At 35.3% G+C, this 26,678-nt stretch overlaps 1 protein-coding gene across 3 annotated transcripts in view; it reads right to left on the reverse strand.

Moving 5' to 3' along the window:
• Nucleotides 1-26,678, reverse strand: part of Tenm1 (teneurin transmembrane protein 1) — a 599,693-nt gene that overhangs the window by 88,815 nt on the left and 484,200 nt on the right. For 2 of the 3 annotated variants that reach the window (XM_042682396.1, XM_042682394.1), the window contains exons 20-22: nucleotides 23,860-24,109; nucleotides 12,038-12,058; nucleotides 6,643-6,875 (exon numbers count right to left, since the gene is read on the reverse strand). In XM_042682396.1, coding sequence (XP_042538330.1) covers nucleotides 6,643-6,875; nucleotides 12,038-12,058; nucleotides 23,860-24,109 — 504 coding nt within the window. The remainder of the gene's footprint in view (nucleotides 1-6,642; nucleotides 6,876-12,037; nucleotides 12,059-23,859; nucleotides 24,110-26,678) is intronic. The other variant, XM_042682395.1, reaches the window with a different exon arrangement.

Raw genomic sequence — 26,678 nt, forward strand, 5'->3', positions numbered from 1 at the left:
ATGTTCCATAGGATCTGATGCATGTATGAAAGTTAAGTAAATGTGAAGAAAATCCACTTAATAAAGCATCTGTGGCCATATAAAACTTGAATGCATTTAATTGAGGTTTGTTGAACTACTGATGCTCCCCCTACACCAAATAGGCAACTAGCTAAAGCCGGGTGTAAATGTCTTCCTCTTGTTTGCCTTCTCTCATCAATGCTTTATGGCTTTTGGATTGAAACAAAAGGTGAAAAAATTCTTAAATTCCAGCAGCTGACATAAGCTAAAGTTAAAACTTTTTTGTTCAACATATGCAGAGACAACAGACAAACTGTAGAAACAGGCTAAAATCTCATTTTGGCTTCGTAATAGATTTTAACTATTCTCTCTTGTAGCAACAATAGGTTGGGAAATCAATTATTTAGTTTAAGAAGGACATCCCATAAGTGAAAATAGCACAGGATCATTGAGGGATAAAGAATATTTTGCCTGTGTTTTCAGACATTTTCAAACATATTTTATTCAGGATATCTCTGATTTAAAACAAGAATATTGAAGGAAAATTCATATGGAAAGTGCCTAGGAATTTGATTGAAAAGCAGACTTTACTAAGAAATTTTCCCAAATATTTCCTACTTACCATAATGCCTGTCTTTACTCTTTCATCTTCAGCAAAAATGATCCACTTCTACATGAACACTGATGTTATCATATGGAGAGCCATGAACCTTTTAGCTCCTTCAACCTACTTTAAGTGTTACTACTCCCAATGGTTTCTTTGATTTGCTACAAGTCATTTAATATGTTGTCATCAAAATTATCCAAAATATATGTCAGATTATGTTGTCATTGTCCTGTTTTAAATCTTTTGCTTAACTTTCTACTTCTGCTTCAGCCTTTCGTATTACTCTCATTTTTTTAAATTGGTTGTGGGGTTGAACTCAGGGCCTACACACTGTCCTTGAATCTCTTTGTGCTGAAGGCTAGTGCTCTACCACTTTAGCAACAGTGTCACTTCCTGTTTTTTTTTTTGAGTGGTTAATTGGAGATAAGTGTCTCACTCACAGAGACTTTTCTGCCTCGGCTGGCTTCAATCCACGAACCTCAGATCTCAGCCTCCTGAGTAGCTAGGATGACAGGCATGAGTCACCAGTACCTGGCACCCTCAAATATTTTTATTCCAACAATACTGAATTATTTTTTGTTTCATAAATACACAATTCATTTCATTAATGTTTTGCTTTTCTGTAATTTTGCTGAAGGCTGTTCTTACTGACCATACAAATAGCTATGCCACCAGGACAAATTATACACTAAAGGAATTTAGGAAAAAAACATTACTTCCCTCATCACACTGAAGAACCAAAAGAGCATTCTCATTGCTGTTTCTGTATTATACACACCACTGACTTCAACAACAAGTCACTGATTATAGTCTTAGCATCTTTCCATTATCCATAAATATAGGTTTTAAGAACAGCATGCAGATAGATGCTAGGGGAAGAAGTAGAGCTTCAGGATGTACCATCATTTTATCTAGGAAGTGATGAAAACAGATCACTTGCATCTAGACTTTATTATGTCAAGATTTCACAATTACCAATAGAATTAAAATGACTCTTGCATGGTTAGTGTCATGCTAAAACTACTTTTCTGAGGCTGTCAAGATATAAGGATATCTTTTCTGTAGAACAACTGCATTCATGTGGATATTGCTTAAGTTCTGTTGACTTCTGAAGTCAGTTTGCTTCAAGACATACATGAAACCAGATATCAAATCCTTGGTGAGGTCCCAAGAAAACCAAATTAAGTAATTGATTAATTTTGTCCTGTCCTATCACTCTGTCACCCTTTGTAGCTACTTCAAAAAAATAAATGCATTCAGCTTGTCAGAAATTTTGTTTTATGTCCCCACCTAGTACCATTTCACATTCTGCTTAAGTACTTGGTCATCTATTACATGACTCATTAGTTTGAGTTCTCTGTAGAATTAAAGAAAGTTGCAGTAAAAATAATAAATGGAACCTAAGTTTCAACTACATCATCCATGCATGTTTTAAAAGCATCTTTCAAAGTCAGTTCGAACTCATATACAATGCCAGGGATTAACACTCCATCAACCTCTTTGCTAAACTTTTTTCCTTGCCCCATTACGTTGAAGTATTGATGAGTAAAATGGCAAATGTTTCTCTTTAGTGGGATTCAAATCAAAGCATATAAAACTGGAGAAGATAAAGACTTCTTCCCAAGAGAAGTACCCAGAGGCTATCATGTGAAATTCTATTTGGAGACACTTCCATTTTTTCTTCAAACAAAATTTGTAGTTTTTATTGTAATCAAGAATTTTAATAAAATGAAGGTTTCCTGCCTTGGTCCCTTAAGGAAAATTTTGTGGAGTTCCTAATTGCAGAATCTTCCAAAGGGAAGTGATAAGGTTTCCTGGAGATTTATCTGAATAATTACATTTACTGAATTTGTGAAAGCTTTGTAGTGTACTATTGGAATGCTCTTAGGTCAGAAAAATCAGAGAAATGGTTTTAATAGAAAAAGGAAATTAAGCTAATTGTTATTTACCTTGTAAATAAAACTATGTTTTTTCTACTGGATAGAAATTTCACCAATATGTTTATCATTCCCAGAGATCATGGATTTTAGCAGGGCTACACTGGGTGGGAGAATGGAGGTAGCTCAGGCTTTTTCTTCCACTGTTTGTTTTGTGGCACTGAGGATTGAACTCAGAGTCTTGCACTTGTTAGGCAGATCCTCTACCACTGGAAATATGCCTTTAGCCCCTCATCATGGGACTTCTGCAGTCAGGCTAATGTGGTTTGAGTTTTGGTGTTGTGCTCTAAACTCTATAACCCTGGGGATATTTTTTAATATATCCAAATCTCTGTTACCTTGTCTGTCCAATAAGAATTTTGCTACAGTAAAAATGCATGTATTGTTGTGAAGATTAAAGATACTTCATAGAAAATATCTATCACAGTGCATTAGGTACTCATTAAGTTATGGTTATAATATATTGTTGCTCATTCTGAGCCTTTTGGTGTACAATCGAGGAATTTCAAGGCCTAGTGTTAAAATGCCTGATGTCACAAAACCAGTCAATGGAATCATTTTTTAAACACATATTTTAGCCTTGAGGAAAAGGAAACCACAGCAAGATTCTGATTTGTGCAGTCAATCAAAGAGACGTTATTACATGGCTTGAACAAGAACGTTTAGGCTTTCTATCCTGGTATTCACCATAATTTGCTACCATTTCTTAACAAACATAAAAGAAAACAAAATTCCCATGGTTCTTGACTATTTTTAACCTTTTGCTCACAGGATTTTAATCTGATTTAGTAACTTACTCTGACTCTAGGATGAATGACTTCAAAAGTAAATTTTATTTCACACTATTTTTAGATTTGGAAAGTAAATTAATTGGCTCACAGATTAACTTTTAGTTGACTTACCTTGCATAATGAAGAATATGTTGGAGTGTCTGCCTATAATTGCAATATTTTGCTTGTTAAAGTCTGAGAGAAAGCTATCTTTCTTAACCTAGTTTGTACTTTCTAGATGTACATTTACATTTTTGACTGCTCTCTAGCTTTGCTTTATGAACATCCAGGTAGAAAGAAAAATCAAATCACTCCTTAAAGAAATTTATTTAATTGTTGCTGTCTTCTAGGGGTCAGAAAGAAGGACCTGTTGTGCATGGTATTTGTGTGGTAAAAAATAAACAAACTTGTCTTTCTTGAGAGCAAAAAACCTGCAGGTGAACCTGAAAATTAGCAATTAGCAATAGTCAACTCTCAATTTTCACACTGTTTTAATAACATTTTGCATACTTTTCTCCTTTTATGGAAGTCTATTGACATTGCCCTGCGGCATTCCATATAATGAGAATGTCACTTATGATTCAGTGACGAGTGAGTGTTCTCTATATTGAGCATGGGGCTAGGGGCTGTAGTTGAGCAGCTGTGTTCTGTCCAGTGTTTTCAGAGTGACTGTTGTCTGGGGATAGGTTCTGTGATCTCATTGATTTCATAGAGTGTGAGAAAGGTCTTCAAATATTGTTAACATGGCTGAAAGAGATGTGGTGGATACCTGGTTTAATACACACATCTTACTCCCTTAGGGGATCTAATTCAGTTGTTGGATCAGGTAAGAGGTTGACAGTATCAGGTTCAGGAGTATTATATGAAAGCTGCCCAAAATGAACATGTAGACTGAACTTCATGTTCTTAGGACCCTTACTGCTTTGGATGAATAAAGTGTAGTTGATTAGGGTAAACACCAGTTCTGGGTAGAAAGATGAATAACTGAATTCAGAAGAAAATATACTACTAGTTATGACAGAAAAAAAACTTGCTTAAAATTAGCTCTAACAGATACACAAATTGTGACACTCATTACTGCTGCTTCAAGAGTTCATGTAAATCCTGTTCATCAGAACTCTATTATTACTACTTTTGAAACAAAAATAAAACTAAAAAACACCCCTAAAACAAAAAAAAAACATAGCTGTTGTAAACCAATTATTTGCTTTATTTGGAAAAAATTGAGGTATTTGTTCTCTTTGTGACAGGTTGAATGTGGTATGTGAAATGAATGGGTTTCATACTATCAGCATCTCAGAAGGATGTCAATTTCAGACATAATACAGCTTGATTCCTACTATTTCATATGTAGAATTCCTTATAATAACCACAAGAGATTTAAAACCTGTGTAAAAGGTCCGACTCAGCCTAATATATTTTCTTGAAAAATGAGTTGACTATATGTTACACCTGAGCTATTCTTATAGAATATTTATTGTGGTCCTACTATGTATAAGGAGTGAGAGCTGGCAGACAGAAAAGGAAACACTTTGTCATAATACTTGGGAGAGATATATTGCCTTAGAGGGGACAGTCACCCCATTTAAGCATTTGTGAAATTCCTTTTTAGAGTATCTGGCATAAACAATTGAGTTACTTAATGGATCATTTACAACAAAAAGCCCTATAGTGCATCATTTACAAAATAAATACAGTGCTAAAAGTTGGTGGGGAGGTTGAGAATTTTAGAAAATACTACATAAAGTTTTCATCTCAAGCAATTTAGTTTTTAGGAGAAAAAAAAATCTTCCACTCATGAAAGAGGTAGAAAGCAAAAACTGCAAACTATAACTTAAGTACTAATTCGGTAGTGTAGATACTGTTAACAAAATTCAGATTTAATGATCTAGGGTTAGCCAGAAGGGCTTTATGAAAGACAAGGAACTTAAGGCAATTGAAGGCTTTAACCTTGGATACTAGTAGCAACATAATCCCAATATGGCAAATGTCAAATGGCTAAAGAGTAACCTCTTAATATTTGAAATAAAGAGTGCCTGTCTAACAAATTAAATACATTGACCTCATATTTTTTGGCATGGAAACATATTCATAAAAGCAGGTTATAGAATAGCATTGTCTAATATTTTACTCAGTGAATTAAAACATTATTTTCAAGAAAAAGGGAAAATACTAAAAGAGCTAATGGTGGTTTTCTATATGTGATAAACTTATGGTGATTTTGATTAAAAATTTCCATTATTTTCTAATTATTTGTAACAAATATATGTTATTTGTGCAATACTGTAAAAATTCATTGATTTTTCCAAACTCAGTAAAATGAATTCTTTGTAAAATTCACTAAAAAATATACACACATCTTAGAGAAAGAACAGAGAAGAGCGACTAAATAACTAAGCAGATATGGTAGATGGTATATGGTGGCAGTCTACATTGGACATCCTTCAGCTTAGTGCACTCAGATGGGTAAATGATCCAAGTGAAACTGTGAAGTTAATTGGGAGATGTAAATTTGTTCACTAAATTCCAGGCAATTGAGTTGAAAGGTAGTTCTTGAAGATTGAAAAGTAAATTTAAAACAAATAAAATGAAGGGAGAGTTTCCATAAAAGACAAAACAAAAAGAAATTGTTATACTAGGCATCATAAAAGTTGAAAATATCAAGTAGTTTCAATAGTAATTTAGTTAAATTAATGGAAAAAGGCTCTTTGAAAGTAGTTTAACAACTGTGATATTCTATATTATTCAATATACTTGACTGAGGTGGAAAGATCAGACAGATCTGATCTCACCCAATGCAAACAAAAGTACTAAAGCATGGTCCTAGAAGCACCTTCTAGACCCAGCTAACCCTTTAAATCCAGAAAACCCTTTGCTGGATTGTGTAGATCTTCCATAATGTAGCCTCTGACCAAGGTCAATGAGCCAAAAAGGCATTCTTTTTTGTGTGTTTTTAAAATATATTTTTTATTGTAAAGATATTGTACAGCAGGGTTGCAGTTACATGGGTAAGGTAATGAGTACATTTCCTATCGAGCATTGTTATCCCCTCCTTTGTCGAAAAAGGCATTCTAAGGGCTCTGGGAAATAGTTATTCATCAATCAGAAAGGAAACATTCAATCTTTTAATGATTATTAGGATCATTTTAATATATGTTGGCTTAAACTTCAACCTGGATGTGCCTATCTGCTGGGATAGACAAGAGAATGTGTTTGTCAGAGGCAGAATATTGAGATAGATCAATAGAGCGCACTTTGGCCACAGCATTAGAATTCTGTGAAGTCAAATGAAATATTTAGTTGACTAAAGATACTTTTTTTTTCTTACCTCGAGGGCTGTTCAATGAAGCTTCTGATGCTCTTCCTCCATCTCCGCAGTGACTCTGGTCAAATGGAAGGCACTGATCACCTGTCCCTGCCACCACTTCAAAATTCTTGGATAGATCTTTTGTTTCCACTAGAGATTTCAACTTGTAGACTTTTCGAGTATTGGTGTCTGATAGGTATAATGATTCAGACACAGGGTCCATAGCCAGGTAATATTTGTGAGCAGGACTTGTGCTAAGGGAGAGAAAAGAAAAGTTATTCAAAGCAGTTTGTTCAATATGCACCCCCTGGGGTCTACCTCTTTTTACAAATGGAAAAATCTTTTAATAGATGAAAGAAATTCTGTATTTTTTATGTTTTATGTACCAATGGGACAGGAAATTCTTTGTTTTTCTATTAATGGATAAACATATGAAAAGAAATCCAGTGTGTACTGCTAACCTTTAATGATGCTGACATTTTAATACTGGCCATTTGAGAATAGAAAGAGAAGAAAGAAAACTTCCAGAATTTTATGTATGTATGTGTGTGTGTGTGTGTGTGTGTGTGTGTGTGCATGTTCATGTGAATGCATGTGTGTGTGTGTGTGTGTGTGTGTGTGTGTGTTTTGTGTGCTGGTCCTGGGGCTTAGACTCAAGGCTTGAGTACTGTCCCTGAGATTTTTTGCTCAAGGCTAACACTCTACCACTTGAGCTATAGCTTCGCTTCTGGCTTTTTGTTGGTTAGTTGGAGATAGTCTCATTATTCCAATCTAACTTCATGTACTTTCATTCTAACCCCAAACCTGGAGGCCATTCTTGATTCATCCTTTATTTCTTTTCTACATGAAATTTTTTGTGAACTAGCTTTCAGAATCACTCTCTTTTTCTACCCCTTCTGCCATTATATTAGTTGTAACTTTTCATCATCTGACCTGGAATATTTTCTGTACTGTAGGAAACAGAAGGTGCTTTAAAATCCACTTTTCCGAGATGTTTTTATCTTTAAAATTTTCGTAATGTTCTTTGTGGTAGTACATAAACCCTTTTTCATTTAATTCATTTTCATATTCTTTATGAGGCCTTTTTTAGACACTATCTCCTTAATGAAGTGTTCCCCAAATCTTTACTTTGAGGTATTTGTATTTTGCTTAAGGGGATTAGCTATTACCTTAAAATATTGATTTATGTGTAAGTGTCTCCCTCATAAGTCATGAGAGCTTTGGAGGACAGTTGGATTTTTTTTCACTCCATTTTGCTCAATGCTCAGAAATCTGCCTACCACCCAATTATTTGTCAAATTCTAGAAGCTGTTCTTTTCCAACTTCTCTCCTGCATTTCTCACATCTAGTGAGACAGTATCTTTTAAAATTCTACCCTCTGATTTTTTTCTCCAGATTTCTAATTTTTCTTTGCCTCTGTTGTCATTAGTTTAAGATCCCATCATATCTCACCTGAATTCCATAGTTGTTTTCTATTTTTATTAATTCATTAAACAGCATATACTAAGTGCCTGCAATGTGCTTTAGAACTGTGCTATGATCTGATAAACTTCTTGTTTGTAAGATATAAGTTTTCTTTTTGGAACTCAAAGACAGATAAATAAACTGGACATGGATACCATAAGTTAACTTGTTATGACAGAAGACAGAGAGGGAGGGAAATAAGCAGAGAGCAGGGACTAGAAATCTAGTAACACAGCATTATATTAGTACTGTTTTCAAAATTTAAGCAAAATTGATGCCTTATTCAGATTTCTGTAGTTTTTTAACCTAATGTCTTTTTTTCTAGTGCAACAGCTTGTCCAGGATACCAACAATATTTAGTTAAGATCTCTTCTTATACTCTTCTAGGGATGTGATATTTTCTCAGGTTTTTCTTGTATTTTAATGCTGTTAACAGCTTTGATGAATGTTGACCAGGTACTTTATAGGATGCCTTTGTTCTGAAATATGTCTATAATGTCTATTTTCTCATAATTGGGAGTTGTAGGCTTTTGAGGGAAGACCACAGTGATAAAGTGCCATTTTATTTTATATATTTATTTAATTTAATTTTTGCCCGTACTGGGGCTTGAACTCAGGGCCTGGGCACTGACCCTGAGCTTCTTTTGCTCAAGGCTACCACTCTACCACTTGAGCCACAATGCAACTTCTGGCTTTTTCTGTTTATGTGGTACTAAGTAATGGAACCCAGGGCTTCATGCATGCTAGGCAAGCACTCTACCACTAAGCCACATTCCCAGCCATAAAGTGCTATTTTAATCAAATCATATAAAAGGTACAAACTATCAATATGGCTTTTACTGGTTGGGGTTGATGTCTTAGCTGAGTCTGTTTTTCTCCACTGTAAGGTTTTTCTTCCTCTCTTACTTTCATATTTTCCTCTTTAGATGGAAGTAACTTTACACAGACAACACATAAGGAATAAGGAGTTACATTCCATCTCCTTAAGGATGGAGTATCTAAGTAAACTATTTTGAATTCTTCTGAATAAGAGCTTTATCATTTTTCACTTATTTATAAATTTGACCATATATCATGGATATTCATTTAATACTTTGTATTAAATCCAATCTTACTTTACTTTGTTGCTCAAGCTAAATTTTCAACACTGAGAGCTCTTTCTGTTGGATTATTTACTCCATTCCCATATCTCTGTCAGTGTGTGTGTGTGTGTGTGTGTGTGTGTGTGCGTGTGTGTGAGTGAATCTGGTGTAGTGGGTTTGTTTACTACTTATTTTTGACACAAGAAGATATTCCAGTCATTATGTATGCTACATGTCCCTATTCTAGAATCAGCCATTTCATCAGGGACTTTTTGTCAAGAATGGTGTTAGAAACAAAGATTCAGGTGCTTGATTGTAAGCACTAAATGTTTTGACATCTCCCTTCCCCCTCTAAATAGTCTGCAAGCTCTTTGCAAGCAGCAAACCATGTTTCTCTATATCCTTGGTGCCAGGTTTCTGAAAAGTTCAATGTTCACTGAGTACTGAACTGTAGGATATAAAACTAAGATGCAAAAGTGTTCAGGACTTCATTACTTAGCCAAGCAAAATGGAGGAGAGTGTGATCAGAAGAAAGAAATCTTTTAAGGACAAGCATGTTCTTACTTGTATATGTACTTTAGACATATTGATGTATGTTAATAGTAATCAGGCTGGTAAATGGTAATTTAGGACTCAAGTTTTCATTGGAAACAAAATCAGGTCCAACTGGAATATTTGAGGTGTTTAATACTTACCTTTATCAAGTAAGATAGATTCCAGGGACATCTTCAACCCTGGAACCACCATGACAGATGCTGTAAATAAACTGAAAAGGGCCCCAACAGCCTCCGGAATTGTCTTGGCAGTTTTACCAGATAAAGGCATCTCTGTGGCAAAGGCTTCTTACATAGGGTGTTGAGGGAAGTTTTTACATAGTTTAATTTTTATATGCAGAATAAAGTATCTCCAATATGTTTGATCTTCTTAGAATAAAGATGGGTCACAATCTTTCCCCCAAACAAATTTCAATACTTTGCTAGCCATTTTGTGGAGCTACGACTGAACTAAATTAATCATGCTTTGTTTAGGAAGAGTCCATAGGCTATTTTTCCAAGAGAAATGTTATTCACACAAAAGTGCATTCGAATGCATTACATTCATTCATTATTGAGTATCCTCAATGTGCCCGTGAGGGAAGTTAGAATTAGCATTCTCGTCAATCTCATCTAGGGAAACCCAAAACCATAAGGGGTTTTACCTCCACCTTACTAACATTTTTTTTTCTTTTTACCATTACTAAGATTAGGTAAGATCATAAGTGATTGTGTATGCAAACCCTCAAAGTACTCTTGTTCTGAAGGTGTAAAAAAAATGTGTTCTTGCCTTTTATTTAACTGAATGACATGTTCTATTTTGCTCAGGGAGGCTATTCTCAAACCTATGTACTATGTTTCAGAAAATGGAATGCTCAACATTCTAAATGCAAATCTGATTAATGTTATTTTCTTGACAGTCAGCAGTCAGGAACATACTCTAGGTTGATATGTAATGTCTTGTCATTTCTCGTCATTTCCTAAGTTCACTTCAGCTCTTTTGACGCCAATTTCTTTGTACTTTCTAAAAAAACCAACATGCTACAGCCAAGAAAGAAACACCATTGCACTATGTGGTGTTTTACCTTAATCTTTCATATCCTAGTGCGTATGGCATTTTGAGTTGTGTAAACATTTCTTTTGTAACCTAAGTTTTAGACTTACTGGTACCTTTTCATTAGTTGTACATTCAAGTAGTCTTCAACTTAGAAAAGATCACTTTGGTCATGCTGGTTAAAATCACATAGATTGTTAAACAAGCAATTAACTCATAGTTAATAATGTGCAACACATTACCAGTAAGTAATTTCACAACCACCTTAATTTGCTTAAAAACTAGTTATGTTAAAGCACCAAGGTTGATCTTGTGCATTGGCATTTAGGAAGTTGCATCTCTCAAACAATATTCAAATTAAAAACTTTGATAATGCCATTTTGATGACAATTGGCATTTGGGAGAGAACTATGTTTTCTTCCTTGCAATTTAGGAATTGAGAAGAAGTGCAATGCATAAACAAATGGAATAGGAAATACTTGTTATAAGTAATTTCAGAGCTATGTGGCATCACTGAGAAATGAGAAATGGTTAGTTTTAAAGTTTTTCTATTATTTGGTTTTGGTGTGAATAAATAGAATCCATGAGGTTACATGAAAGAAAAGAGTCTGATTAAAGCATATCATCACATGAACATATACAATCTTCTGTTAAGGAAAGAAAGTTATCTTAGTTATGGTTTCCTAATTTGATAACTGTATGCTTAATCTAAGGAGATTGTTACATTATCCTCCCCCTATACTTGCAACTTGAAAATATCAAATCTGTTTAAATTTGTGTACTCATTTGTGATACCATCTTAGCAAAACTTAATGAGACTTATGGCCTTGCTTTCCAAATGAAGTATCAAACTGTCATCTTTCACTTTGTTTGCTTTAATGTAAGTTCTGATCCTCCAGAAAATTCCTACTTAGTTGAAGGGCTCTCTTCTTTTGGAAGACACTTACCCAATCACAATGTTCAGATTCATTTTCATATTTTTTTTTGGTCGGTCATGGGGTCTGAACTCTGGGCCTGGGTGCTGTCCCTCACTTCTTCACCTCAAGGCTAGAGCTCTACCACTTGAGCCCACAGTGCCACTTCGGTTTTTTCTGCTTATGTGGTGGTGAGGAATCAAACCCAGGGCCTCATGCATGCAAAGTAAGCACTCTATCCCTGAACCCCATTCCCAGCCTGATTTCTTAAACCATATTTAAGAATTGCAATTTCCCTGTCAACATGTTATTTAGGGTGGTCTTTAGGCAAGAGGGGGTATTACGCAGCTATGCATATAATTTGCTTACCTATGTCTGGTATCTCTGTTTCTAGGGTGCACAATGTGTCCAGGAGTAGCAAGTAAAGCAAACAGACAGTCATCAGTATCATTCCACAAACGAAATGTAACCAGACACAGCAAATTCCTAACTCAGCTTGTAGTAATTAGGACTTAGTAAAAGGGATCATTAGGTGTGCAAGCCAAAGATCCAATCCTCCCACACTTCTCCTAAATGTCAAAGTGGAGTGAGAGTGTTTTGAAGCTAGTTTTTAGAAAGGTTTTTCATAAACTATGGATTTTGTCTACACAGTTTTTTGGGATCTCTCTACTAAGTCAGAATCCTAATATGAGGGTGGGGCCTGGGAATCCTGTTTTACACAAAACTAGCTTGTGAGGTTAGGCATTAAAAAAGCAGTTATTGCAAATGACTGTGTAGGCTCCAGCTTGCTGGCCTAACTACTTTTATCAAAAAATAAAACCTCTGTGTTTTATTATCAAGTCATATGTTGGACAGGCATCTCAACCCCAAGCCTAAGCCACTTATCTGATGTCTGAGATTAGAGATGTCTACTGTGTTCGTTTTTTAAAACAATATTAAGCCTCTTAAGAAGATAAAAGTACAAGGGTTTTCTGTTAAACCATGATAGACTGTCCCTGACAACAAAACCCCTGCATCAAAACAGGTTTAATAAAACATTATGTATATCAAGTATTAAATCTTTTGGTCTTCCACCTATCCATTCTCCAAGGGAGTCACAAGGATGGGCAAAATGGAATTGTCAGCTGAGAAGCAGCAGCAGAATACTCTGGCAACTCCTGATCTGTGAGCTTCTTGGCACAGTGTATTACTGCCTACATCATTCTACTCTGCAACTTGGTATGAGGCTTTTTCATCCAGAGGTTGAAATCTGTACAAGTCTGCCTAGAATTAAAAGGCTATAATCATCTGTGAATTATTGTGATTTTAATTTTTAAAATCCTTTTAAGTCTGTCATTTGGAAACATGAAGATAACAAAATGTTTTGTGAAATTTCAAAAATGTCTGCAACATCAGAAAAAAGAATAGATACAAAGTTATTTAACTGGAAACTACAGGTTAAAGTGGACTCAACTGTTTTGGCAAAAAAAAGAGAAAACTTTCTGGGATTTTACTAGCTGGGCACAGGTCAGTTTCCACTGAATTTTCAGTTTTCCTTCTGTCTATCTCAAAACAGTAGATTTTCTGTGGGTGACCAGTAAGGATGCATAGCTCTGATTAGAAACCTGCCTTAGGCATTTGCACCTTTTTCAGTTTCTTCCTTCAGTAGTACCACAGAAACTTGCTTGTTTTTATGGCTTCTAAATGATAAGCGTATTTGAGATTCATTGGTATCACTGTATTATAACTGATGCTCCCAAAGAAAGTTTAGTTGTGAAAAATCATAGAAAAATGTGATTAAAACATAGATTCATTTGTAACAGATTCTCATGGTATAAAATCATTTTTTTGGTTACCAAGGGTTTTAAAGTTCTTAGGTGGTGGCAAGGAGTAAGGAGGGGAATAGCTTGATTTTTCTTGCAGCTGCTTCTGATCTTGCCAAAAATGTCATTGTGAATTTGGAAAGATGTCCCATATTACACAGAGCAGCTTCTCTCATTAACATCTCAGAGGGAGGAAGTGAAAATGACGGAATTTATTTCCAGTGTGTGACCTTGTTCTGTCTCAGAATTACTTTTAGTTAAGGATTTAGTATTGAACCGCCACCAAAGTCAGCCTGCTGTCTAGGTAGCAACTGACTACATGCTGAGATGCCAGTGTGGGAGCTCATCACTAGTACCTAGGCTCATCAGTGAGTATCAACATCCAGCAACTGACTGATTTGAAGCCTGTCATGACTTAGGAGCAAGGTGTGTAATCACAAATCTTTTTAGAACAAAAAATGCTCCTAATTATAGGGTTTGTATATTATTCTTTGAATCTCCCAAGATCCAGATGTTGGAAAGGGTTATTATTCTTCCTTTATAACTTAAAAGAACATTATTGAGGCATGATTTATATGCCATAAAATTCACCCTTCTAAAAATACAATTTATCAGTTTCCAGTATATGTAGAGAATTGTACAACCATTACTATCATCCAATTCCAGAACATTTTCATCATTCCATGAAGGAATGCTGTGCCTATTTGCTAGTAGCAATTCCCCATTTACCACTCCCTCAACTCCAGGTAACAAAAATCAAATTTCTAAATGTGGAGGGGTGTGGCTTAAGTGGTAGAGTGCCAGCTATGAGTGAAGAAGTTAAGTGAGAGCATGAGGTCCTGAGTTTAAGTCCCTGAATAGGCATATACATTGATAAAAAAAACCCCCATAATTTCTGTATGGATTTGCTATTCTGAATATTTTACATAAACAGAATCATATGTCTTTGTCCTTTTGTGCCTGCCATATATTTTTTTATTTTTGTGTGGTAAGGGATGATAAAAGGGAGTCATGTCTACTATGGAACTGTTGTTTAGTGACTTGGCATCAAAGGAGTCATAATGAACTGTGTGGTGTAAACCTTTATCTGTTCTTAATTTTCTTCTCAGTTTCACCTCTTAATGTTATTGTATTGGAGTATTTCAGCACATTTCGATATAAATTTCGGAGGAACTCAAACCATAGTACTCCTCAAATTAATCTAAAGATTTAACATAGTCTCTATATGTTGTTTCAGAAATATTTGGTGTTGAACAATGGATTGCCTTTCCTATTCATCATACTATAGTCTTCACGTCCGTTGCTAACTTTGCTTACCATTGACTTAACCAACTCCAGCAACTGTATACTGAACACCTTCCCATAATGCACTAGCTCTGGTCCTCACATTTATCACACCTTATTCCTTTATATTTTAGGGCCCATGCTTTCGGATACCAGTTTTTAAAAGGAATCTGATAAATGAACCCCTGTCAAGGGAATAATGGATGATTTTAGCGTGATGGTTGATCCTACAGTTCTTATGTTAGCAGCTCTTGAAGGATAAAGTTTTAATTCAAAAGAGCACATTTCTTATAGTGGAAACTTAAGAACCTATGAAAAACAAGCAAAGATGCTTCTTTTTCTTGTGTTGGTACTATGGTTTGGACTCAGGGTCTTGAGCTCTCACTCTGCTTCCTTGCTCGTGGCTGTTTCTCTATCACTTGAATCATGCCTCTAATCTGTAATTTTGCTGATTATTCTGGTGTGCTTTTCTGCCTGGCTTGGCTTTGAACTTCAATCCTCTAAATCTCATCTTCCTGCGTAGGTAGGATTGTAGGTGTTAGCCATCAGTGTCCAGCTCATTTTGAGTATTGAAACAGGATCTCACTGTGTAGAATAGACAGGCCTAGAATTTCCTATTCTCTTGCCTCAGTCTGGATCAGAGGTATGTACCACCATGCTTGGCTCTACAAGATATGTAGGGGTGAGGCATAAAGAACCTTTGGGTACCACTGATAACCACTTTTTAATCTCTGAGGGAAGTAGCCACAAATTTAATCTGTAATTAGTATTTCTAGCATTTGTAGCTCTAGTGTCCAGGACAAGATGATGGTTCATAATCATTTCTAAGCTATTTTCAGGGTTCTCCAAAGCCCAGTATCCATTTCTTCCTTCAGTTGAGTGCTCTATAAATTCTACTACCTCTCAACAGGCCAAATGGCCCTAGATGTGTATTATTCCAAGTCCACTCCATAATCAATGATAGGAGTCAAGTCCTGAGAACAATGTAGAACTATTAACTAGTTATGGAAAAAGACACAGTAAAATCTCTAGAGAAATTTTTATGTCACATTGACATTTGTCAAGTTCAAATTACTGAAGATACTAAGAAGCATTTACCAATCTCTCATTTTCTTTTTGCTGTCATTTTAAGGGAAGGACAAAATAAATATCCAGAGAATCACGAAGTCCCCAAAAAATAGCAGTGCAAGGTTTTGATGAAGAATATTTAAATCACTTGCAGTCATGCTTAATGGGTTTTCTAATAGAGTTGTGAAATTAGAAAATGAGAGGGGAGCAAGGGTATATTGCATAGTTGAATTCTTACAGAGAACTTGATATGGTATATTCTATTTTTACTTATATAATTATACCTATTAGTTTTAGAAAACGAAAAGGTGGCCCTGAGGCTATGACTAAAGAAAAAAGAAACAACCATAACTGATGAGAAATAATTGAATGACTTGGGCTTATTTGAACTGAAGAAAAGAAAGGCAAGGATCTATGGTAGTTGTACTCATATTTGTGAAAATTTCTCAAGCAAAAAAGGAAAGTGACTTCTGTGCTGCTACAGATGTTAGCATCTGCCTGCACTAACTAGATGCTTTAAGACAGCAGACAAGTTGAATATAAGATAGAAAAAAATTTAACAGAGCAGTCAAAAGTTGTAATGGTCTTTCTTCAGAGGTATTTAAGTTTCTGGTTATCAAAAGGAATCAAACTGTGTAGAGATTTTAAATTGCCAGGCATGAACTAGACATGATTTTGGACCTTGCAACTTCATGGATCCTTCTGCTGTTAAAATCAGAAACCTGTTATCAGTTTTATGCTACTAAAATGTGTGTCTGTGTCTGTCTGTCTGTATGTATGTATGTATGTATGTACACTTATGTAAGACTCTGAGCTCACCCAGGAAAGAATATATTACCCCAAATTGTTTATGATTTAAGGGGCCGCATTTCACCTCCCTTGACACCCCTCCACTCTGCTAGTATGTATGTACATATATACATACGTATCAATGCATACTTGAATATGAGATGCAAATCTCTAAGGAAAACATGACCTAAGTTATCTTGCATAGGAAAGGATGTATCTTAAGATAGTAATATAGGGGGTGAATATAATTGAAACAGTATGTGCATGTATGGGAATTAAACAACAAAACTCCTTGACACAATTAATATAAAATAGTAAAAAAGAAACATGTCTTCAGAGAACGTATTTTAAAACTCCTTTAGTTTTAATTACATTATTTTATAAGCTTTACTTCTTTATTATCTTACCTCAATCTTCTACTGGAAGGAAACATTATAATGTGAATTTGTGAATAAGCACATTTCCACAGGAATCAAGCAAAAGGGAAATAATAATAAGAAATGTTCCTATTGGCATATATCTAATAGTAATGACATCATTGACTTCTAATTTCTCTTCCTGTTCAGCCCATAGGGGACCAGCTAGAGGGAATGAATGATTGGCAACCAATAAAAATGAAGTTATGTTGAGGATATGTGAACAACTATCAGTTGGGGATAGTTTAGGTTTAATATAACTTTAGGTGTAAAAATACATAGTCTTCCCATCTTTGAAATGTACCTTGGAATCTAGAGTTGTTCAAGTTTACCAATATATCAGACAAAACATGGAAGGGAAGGAAATATAAGATGTATCCATGTATTGGAGTTCATTTCGCTTGACATCATCATATATGGTCATATGTACATAGTGTTTGAGCTATTCTGCTCATCTGCTAGGATTATCTTAGACATATACTAATTATTACAAATGAGGGAAACCATGGGACCTATGTTTCTTTGGGTCTGGCTTGCTTCACTTAATATGATTTTTTTCTAAGTCTTTCCATTTCCTTACAAATAGAGCACTGCCACTCCTTCTGAGTGAAGTATAGAACTCCATTGTTTATATATATATATATGGTACATTTTCTTGATCCATTCATCTACTGAGGGGCATCTGGGTTGGTTTCAAATATTAACTCTGGTAAAACTCACTACCTTACTGTAACCCCTCTGCACATCATCTTGACAATAAAATTAAAAAATAAAGAAAGAAAAAGAAAGAAATAACCAAAAACACTATATCCTAACAGAATGTTTTGCAATCTGATCTGAGAACTGTACATTTGTGGATCTCAAAACAAGTGGTAATCAAATATGAACTTGAATTCAATTTTATAAATCAGGAAGTAGGGAACAGAGCAATGAATATGCATAAGATATTATTTGACAGAGGATCAAGTCTTGGATATTCTCTGTCCTGTGTAATAAACTGTTATTAATTTCACTCCTCCATTTATTATTTTGAGTATAAGCAATAACATCATGACTATATTAGTCTGTGTTTCAAAGGAAACTGACTCACCAAAGTAAAATTACTAAGGTACACAGAGTGGACAAAATTAAATTAACTGATTTTAACAAGAATAACAACAAAACTGGTACTAAATTAAGTTTGTATGAACACAGTAAACTTCAATACACATTATGGTTCTTAAGATAGTATGGCCGTCTTAAACTAACTTGTTGCTCCATAGAAAGTTTAAGTCTGAAAGAGTTACATAACTATATAAAGCCACAAGTTATATATGAGTCAATTAGGATTAGGATAGATGCTTTTGATAAATAAGTGAATCTGATAAGAACTCTATAAATTTTTGGGTAAATATGAAAGTTAATATTTGCCAACATAACCTGGTTTGGTATTTTTAGCTATATTCAAAGAGGGAGTTGTCAGTTAGATAAAAATGATCATGTATATTCAATCAGCTTATTTCTATGAGGTCTGTCATAGGAGTGTTGGACTAGAGAAGGGAGAACTATTTTCTCTTTGAATTTAATCTAGTGGGAGATTTTAACTGTGAATCTATAATTGATATAATTGAGCTTCACTTTAGGGACAGGTTGCTGGCATAGTATAGGGGTGTCAAGGGATGTGAAATGTGGCCCCTTGAATCGTGAGCAATTTCAGGTAAGATATTCTTTCCAGGGAGAGGGCTCAGCACCTTATATAGACTTTTTTTTTTTTTTGTCGGTCATGGGGCCTGAACTCTGAGCCTGGGCACTATCCCTCAGCAATTCAGCTCAAGACGAGTGCTCTACTACTTGAACCACAGTGCTACTTGTGGTTTTCTGGTGGCTAATTGGAGATGAGTCTCACAGACATTACTGCCCAGGCTGGATTGAACCACGATCCTCAGATCTTAACCTCCAGAGTTGCTAGGATTACAGGTGTGAGCCATGGGCGTCTGGCACATAGACTCTTAAAGAGGTCTAAAAGTAACAAAAATTGTTAAGCAAGTCTAAAGGTTCACATCTCAGATAAGCCAGATAGGTAAGATTATCCTAGACGTAAAGTAGTTACTGCCTATAATGGAAATAATGGAATCTATATTTCTTTCTTTGGGTCTGGCTTACTTCACTTAATATAGTTTTTTCCAAGTCTTCCATTTCTAAACAAATGGGTGATGCCATTCTTTCTGATGGAGGCACAGAATTCCATTATATATCTATATCTATATCTATATCTATATCTATATCTATATCTATATCTATATCTATATCTATCTATATCACATTTTCTTGAACCATTCATCTACAGAAGGGCATCTAGGATAATCTTACCAGACAAGCAGAAAAGGTCAAAAGTTTTGTACATATGACCATATAAGATGATGCTAAGTGAAATGAAAGCCAAGACAGGGACACAAAAGGTTTTTTCTTTGTCATTGTTTTTAATGTACTATGTGATTTTTTGTTTCTTTTGTATATTCTTCCCCCATGATATAACCCCTGTTTTCACTGTATTTGATTCCGGTGTCCTGCATCTTGTATACATTTTTCTAATTTGGGGAGGGGAAGGGAAATAACAAAATGCTGAAAGAAGGATACAGTTTGACTCTTTGTAACAATGAGATGTACAAGACGCTATGTTGACAACAAACTTTACAATTTTGGGGGTTGGAGGAGGAGTTGGGGAAGTGGAGAGGGAAAGGAGAGGAGGGGACAAACAAAGGAGCGGGTAACAAGGCTCCATGGGAAATATACTCATTACATTACTCTTGTAACTGTAACTCCTCTGTACTGTATCATATCTATATATATATATGTATATATATACATATATATATATATATATATATATATATGAAATAGGCTAATTGAGAATCAGAGTGTATGAGTTTATGGGTGTACATGCCTATTCATTTAAAGCACTGTCACATGAGAGAAAGCAGTGTTATGGAGTAATAACACATTGTGTTGTAAAACATTTCAAATTGCCTGAAAATAAATTTTCTTGCTTTTCAAATAAGCTCTTCTTTATTCCAGCCCAGCCTGGACTGAGATGCTCTTGTTTATGCTTCCTGTGTAGCTATAATGATAAGCATGTCTAGCTTTTTATTACTGAAGATTGAGTCTCATGAACATTTTTGACTAAGCTCGTCTGGAACTGCAATCCTCCTGATCTTTGCTTCCTCAAGTATAGCTACTGTGCCTGGATTTAATTTTTATTCATACTGAAAAAGTAATTTGCAATTAAGGTCCCAATTTTTGTATTTTATACTTCAAAAGACTTTGTGTTGAAGTCTGTAAGGACTAAGATGCAAGATGTGAACTGTTAAAGATTCTTTTTTTTAAAAAAAATTCTTTTATTGTGAAAATACTGTACAGAGGGGTTACAATTACATGGACCAGATAATCAAGCATTGTAGCCTCCTCCTTTGTTTCCCCTTCCCATCCCTTCCCATCCTCCCCCCGCCCCCCTACCCAACCCTCCTCCTCCCACCACCAAAGTTGTAAAGTTCATTTTCGACATAACGACTTGTACGTCTCATTGTTGCAATGGTGCCACCTCTATCCCTATTTAAATGATTTGTTTTTTCCCTTCCCCTCCACAAATTATACCGACATCAAATACAGTGAAAGCAGGGGTTATACCATGGGGGAGGGACATACAAAGCAACAAAGAAATAATCTTATAAATGTGTTAGAAACAATCGCATGAAAGAAAAAAAAACATTTGAATACATATCTTAGGGTTCATTTCCCTAACATCAACTTATCTGACCTTTTCTGCTTGACTCAGGCATATACTAGTTAATCCATTAAGGATTCTTGACCAAGAGAGCATCTCATCAGTTAATGACAATTCCTCTACCTTAAGTAAATTTATATTTAAATTACAAAAAGGGACTAACCTTAGCTGGGGTTTCCTTATATTAAGATCATGTTTTGTTTTGCTTATATAGGTAATTTTATTACTTTTCCTTTGAGGAATTACATTTCTTTTGAGGAATTAGCTATATAGGAATGGTATGTCCCTTATAAGGTTAACTTTGCAAACAAGATCTTTACTTCACAGCCAATATCCACATGACTGAAAATGCTCAGTATTGAATAAATTATTCAGTGTTTCCATGCATGTTTGGCATCATGCATCTAGACTACCTGTAGGGTTTTTGGAAACAGTGTAGTCTATTATGTAAATCATTTCTTAACTCAGCCATGCAACCATTTTTTCGCCTTCCTGTTGACTTTCCAGTAAATAGGTGCCCAAAGAGATATACTACTGGAGATGACAACTCCCTGATTAGGATAGGGTAATATGAAGTAGTGCATTTCTAGACTTTCTAGATGTGCTATGTCTTTGTAAAGTCTTAACTTTACGGTCTGGTTTTTATTAGCAAAGGGATTTAACAGCTTTCTTCCCTGTGACAGCGTTTGCAATTATAATTAAGGAATGTATTAATACTGGAGTGAATTAATGTGAAAAAATGGATGGGGGGCTTGGGACTAGATTTCCCCAGTTAGATTTCCCCAGTTACTCTGAGAAAAGGAAGGTATATTTCAAAGTAAGCATGAAAATCTGAAAAATTTCAAGAAATGGACTTATAAATTCAAATTTCCATGCTATTGTAAGCATAAGTGTTAAATAATAATGACTTAGGCTTCGCATGTGTTCTGATTGGACTTGATAGTGTTTTGTACATACAAGTTGTTCTATCAACATATCTGCTCTCTTAGTTATTATTTTTAAGCTCATGGAGGAGATACTCCACCAAAAATTCATTTATGGAATTGTTAATATACAATATCAAAAATCCTGTGCAATATAGACAAACTTTTAGCTTCAATTTCCACAGACATGTGTCAGGTATAATGCTGTCATATCATTTAGAAGGAAGTCTCTACCAGTTTACCTAGGGGATCAAAATCAGGTTTATCCCTAATGAAATAGAAGAGGATAGTTTGTTTTTCCTGAACTTCAGAGGTCCCATACATGATCTCATAGCTTTAAAGAGGCACGGGAAGAAATAAACTGATTAAGCCATGGTTGATTTAGTTGTAATCTGTATGTAAGTTTGGGTTATGGAATATAAAAAGTGTGAAGTCCTTACAAAAAGTTGTTAAAATTTTTTATGTTCTCAAAAAACTGTCTTGAACAGAGTAAGAAGATTCAAAGATTAATTAATACATGAAAAAGTGCTCAACATTCTTAGCCATAAAGAAAATGCAAATCAAAATGGCTTTAAGATTCTATCTTATACCAGGCTATCATCAAAGAAACAAATACAAGTGCTGTTAGCTGTGAAAGATGTGTATGTGCGAAGTTATTCTTACTCTGTTAGAATTTAAATTAATATGGTCACTACAGAAATCAGTATGGAGGTTTTCAAAGGAATGAAAGTAGTGCTACCATATGATTTTGCTCTAGCTCTCTTGAGCAAATATCAACATGTAATAGAGATTCCTGAATCTATGTTTATAGAAGCAGTATTTACAATTGATAAGCTACAAAATCAGTCTAGGTGCCCATCAATGGGAGAATGGAAAAGAAAAAAGTGTTTTATTTATACATATTTTATATAGCACACATATACATTAAGTGTATAATATATATATAATACATGTATGTGTTCATTATATATGTGTATTACATATGCTATATATAACACACATGTGTTATTTATGCATATACACATGCATGTATATACATATATGCACATATATAACATTTATGTGTTATGTTATATGAATAATTTATCCATAAAGAAAAATGGAATTATGTTTCTTTCAGGAAACAACAGATGGAAGGATAGAACTGGAGATTATTATGTTAAGCAAAACAAACCAGACTCAGAAATATATTGCATTTTTTCTCTCATATACAGAATCTAGCTCTAAAAAACAAGAAAGAAAAAGAAAGACTTGAACATAAATGTGGGACTATTGGGAGAATAAACTGGAGAGGGCAAGGGAAAAGGAGAAAGCACTATGAGGGCAAAAATGATCAAATTACATTTATGCATTGTTAGTAGAGTAATGAAACCCATTAAAGTCATAACAAAAAGGGATAAGGGAGTAAATGCAATGGGTGAACTTGATTTATATGCACATATGGAAATAACAGAATGCAACCTTTTTGTATAAGTAGTATGTGCAAAGTTTTAAAAAGATGATGAGGGATTCAATAACCCAGATGGTCTTGGTAAAGTGGGTGGTAAAGGCTGCAAACTTGCCAAACAGGAGGCCAGTGAAGACTCATCCTACTCCACAATTTTAAAAAGTAAAAGAAAATCTGAAGATGAATGTTTTCTAATCTTCATGGACTTATGCTTGTATAGGTAAAGAACTCGTTCTTCCTTCCTTATTATGCCATGAAAGAATAGACATCCATTTCTTCTTTATAAATGACTACTTCAAAAAATATGGGAATGTGTAACCTTTTGGATCTGGCAATACTTCTACCTGTTATAAGGGAATAGACAGTATTTATTAGTTTTTGTAGTGAACAGCAATGAGTGAGTGACTTAACTGGGTGCTTGGAAGTATTGAGATTCTGGTCAGAGACAGCAGTTTAGATAGGGGAGGTCTTATATACAAGGATGTCAACACTTCTTAGTTCTGTAAAGCAGTGCTCAAAGGCTCTTTCATAGGAGGAATGGGTATGTTGACCATTATTAGTATCCCTGCATCTTAACTCTGTGGTACATTTGTAGGCAAATGAATTTTCTGACTTTTTGGCAATACTTTGTCTCTTTATGTTATCTTATTCTTGCTGTTTTCTTTATCCACTATGTAAATGTAGAGATTAGAAAAGACTTACCTTAATTCCAAAATGCTTAATGAGTTTCCTGAGGGAAATATTCTCCTTACAAAATTGAAGTCACCAACATACACACTACCATCAGGGCCAGAAGCTAATGCTACAGGAGCAAAGAGTTTGTTGTTGTGGGCTGGGCCATTGCAGTTAGTGCAGGCTACACTCCTTTGGTGTCCATTACCCATTATAGTTGCTATGACTGGGGGCTGCTGGGAAATGAACATATTTTCCCCATTCCCTTTATGTATGATTCCTAGGCACAAGGGGAAAAAAGAGAGAATGAAAAGGGCAGTTACCATACAATAATCAATCTCAGTAAAATTTAAATTTGGCCCTAATTGTTCAGAATAGGAAGGAATTTTTGCCAAAATAAGAGAACCTGAGAGTGAAATGCACTGCCCTTAGTTTTGTTTAACTGTATAACCACAAAATAGTACCATAATACTTTACCTCAGTTTGTCTATATGTGAAGAGGAAAGAAAGAATCAGTATATCTAAAGTTCAGTGTGAACATCTCAATAAAATATTTGATAACTAACTTCTAACAATATTCTGTTCACTCTGGGCCCTGGCAATCTTCTGTGGCTAATTTTTCATCTCTGGCAGAATTATGTCCGGATGCCTAGCACACACTTGTCTGATTTCAAATTGCCCTCAGTATGCAACTGGTTCTTTAAAAGTGAGTGTCAGTCAACTTTAATATTAACTTTAGCAAAACACAATCGGGCAGGCAATCTATTTTTGTGAGAAGGAAAGAAATTCTATTGCTAGAATGCGCTTCAATAATATGTGAAAGTGACTTGAATTTTCCACTCTTTTGGACCACATCTCACTATTATCAGTGCAGGAAATAGAGATACTGACTTATGGAAATGCTTTGAAGTCATTTTGTTGGGGAAATTTTATCCATACCCACAACTTTAACTCACATCTCTATATACTAAAACTTTCTTTTGTCCAGAGTTTTCATTTGATATGCAATTTCCTACTACATTCCTTTACTTAGAGGCCACATAGGTACTTTAAACTCAAAAAAGTTTGGAAAATAATAAGTAAACTTATTTTTCTGCAACCTCTTCCAAATGCTTCTCTTCCTCCTGTGTTTCCTATTGATCCCATGAGTGGTAGCTCTGTCATATAGTTACCTAAATCGGAAATCTGATCATTACCATGACTTTTTTCCTTTCACTTTCTAAACCTAATTATTTTCTAATTCCCATTGAGCCTATCCTTTAAATATATTGAAACTAAGTTTTTCTTCTGCATTCCAGTTCAGTTCAGTGTTCCTTAACTTCTTGGCTTCTTGGTTTTCATGCACGCCGATCTCTAAACCATTGTCCACACTGTTGCCACAGAGGTCATTTATCTGTGGCTTAATGCCATTCAAGACCTCCATATCCCCTGTAGGATAAAGGGCACATTCTTTTTTGTTAAGAAACACAAAGTCCTTCATGATTTGACCCTTTCCTACCTCTTCAGTCTCCTATCTCATTGCACTCTCATTTGTATCTTGTGAAAAAGCCATAGCAAGCTACTAATAGTTTTACAGACATCCATTCCTCTTGGCTTTTTTTGGGCACATGTTCTTTATTCCCTCTATCTTGAATGCCCTCTTCTTGTTGTCTGCTTGGGGAACATCTACCTATCCTTCAAATTTCAGCTCAAATGTTCTAGCCAAGAAGTCAGTCATCCCTTCTTTGTATACCCATAGTTTGTTTTCCAAAGCTGTATTACAACACTTACATTGTATGAAACAGTTTTCATTACTCTTCTGTCTTCTCCATTAGAACCTGAAAGAGCTCCTCGAAGGCAGACCCTCTGTCTTATTCTTTTCTGCATTTTAGTGCCAATCCTTGTGGCCAAGTCATTACAAGTGCTCAGCAAATGTTGAATATAGGCTTTGAGTCTCTTGTTTCCTTGTACACAACCTAATGATTTTGCAAACTTGCTGAGCTTGGGCAGAGAATCCAAGGAACAAGGAGTGCTGTACTAAATAGCTCAAGTCAGTCCAGAATGAGCCAGGGCAGGGAAACCATCCATGTTGTGAGAAGGCATGCCAATGCATCAGATTGAAATAACTGACAGCAAATGAATGAATGCAGTTACACTGAGCAGCCTTATGCTTTTCCTGTTGCCTCTTGCTATTTATCTCCTTGGACTGCCTGTTACTCTCCCTAAACACTTCCCGAAATGTCTTCCTCAGTTCTCTTCTGGCTTTTAGTCCTAAAGCCTTATAATAGAATTATTGATTACTCTGAGATAGGAACATTGTTGGAATAAAAAACAAATAAAAGGGTAAAACATGCATACAAGGGAACCAATATACAATTGGAAAGGGCCTTCAGGGAACCAGATATCCCACCTATCATATAATCTTTGGCTTTAAAATTTATATACTTTTACTTTCTCTTTCAGGGTGATTCTACTTTTTCTGGGAGGGGGGGGTTAGACTTGGGGCTTGAACTCAGGGCCTGAGCACTGTCCCTGAGCTTACATGCTCAAGGCTAGTGCACTGAGACTCTTACTCCAATTAACCACCTGTAAACTGAAAGTGAAGCTGTGGCTCAAAGTGGTAGATGACTAACCTTGAGCAAAAAAACTCAAGTACAGTGACTAGGCCTTGAGTTTCAGCCCTACAACACTCCTCACCCTCCAAAAAAGAGTCTCACATAGTTTCCTGGCTAGGCTGGCTTTGAACTGTGATTCTTAGATCTCATCCTCCTGAGTAGCTAAGATTATAGGCATGAGCCACCAGTGCCTAGTCTGGCCTGGCTACCTTTTTAAATATATAATTTGCCAATTGCATCTGTGACTTTCCATAT

The sequence above is a fragment of the Dipodomys spectabilis genome, unplaced genomic scaffold (genome assembly GCF_019054845.1).
Source record: "Dipodomys spectabilis isolate Male_0828 unplaced genomic scaffold, ASM1905484v1 ptg000071l, whole genome shotgun sequence".
NCBI lineage: Eukaryota > Metazoa > Chordata > Mammalia > Rodentia > Heteromyidae > Dipodomys > Dipodomys spectabilis.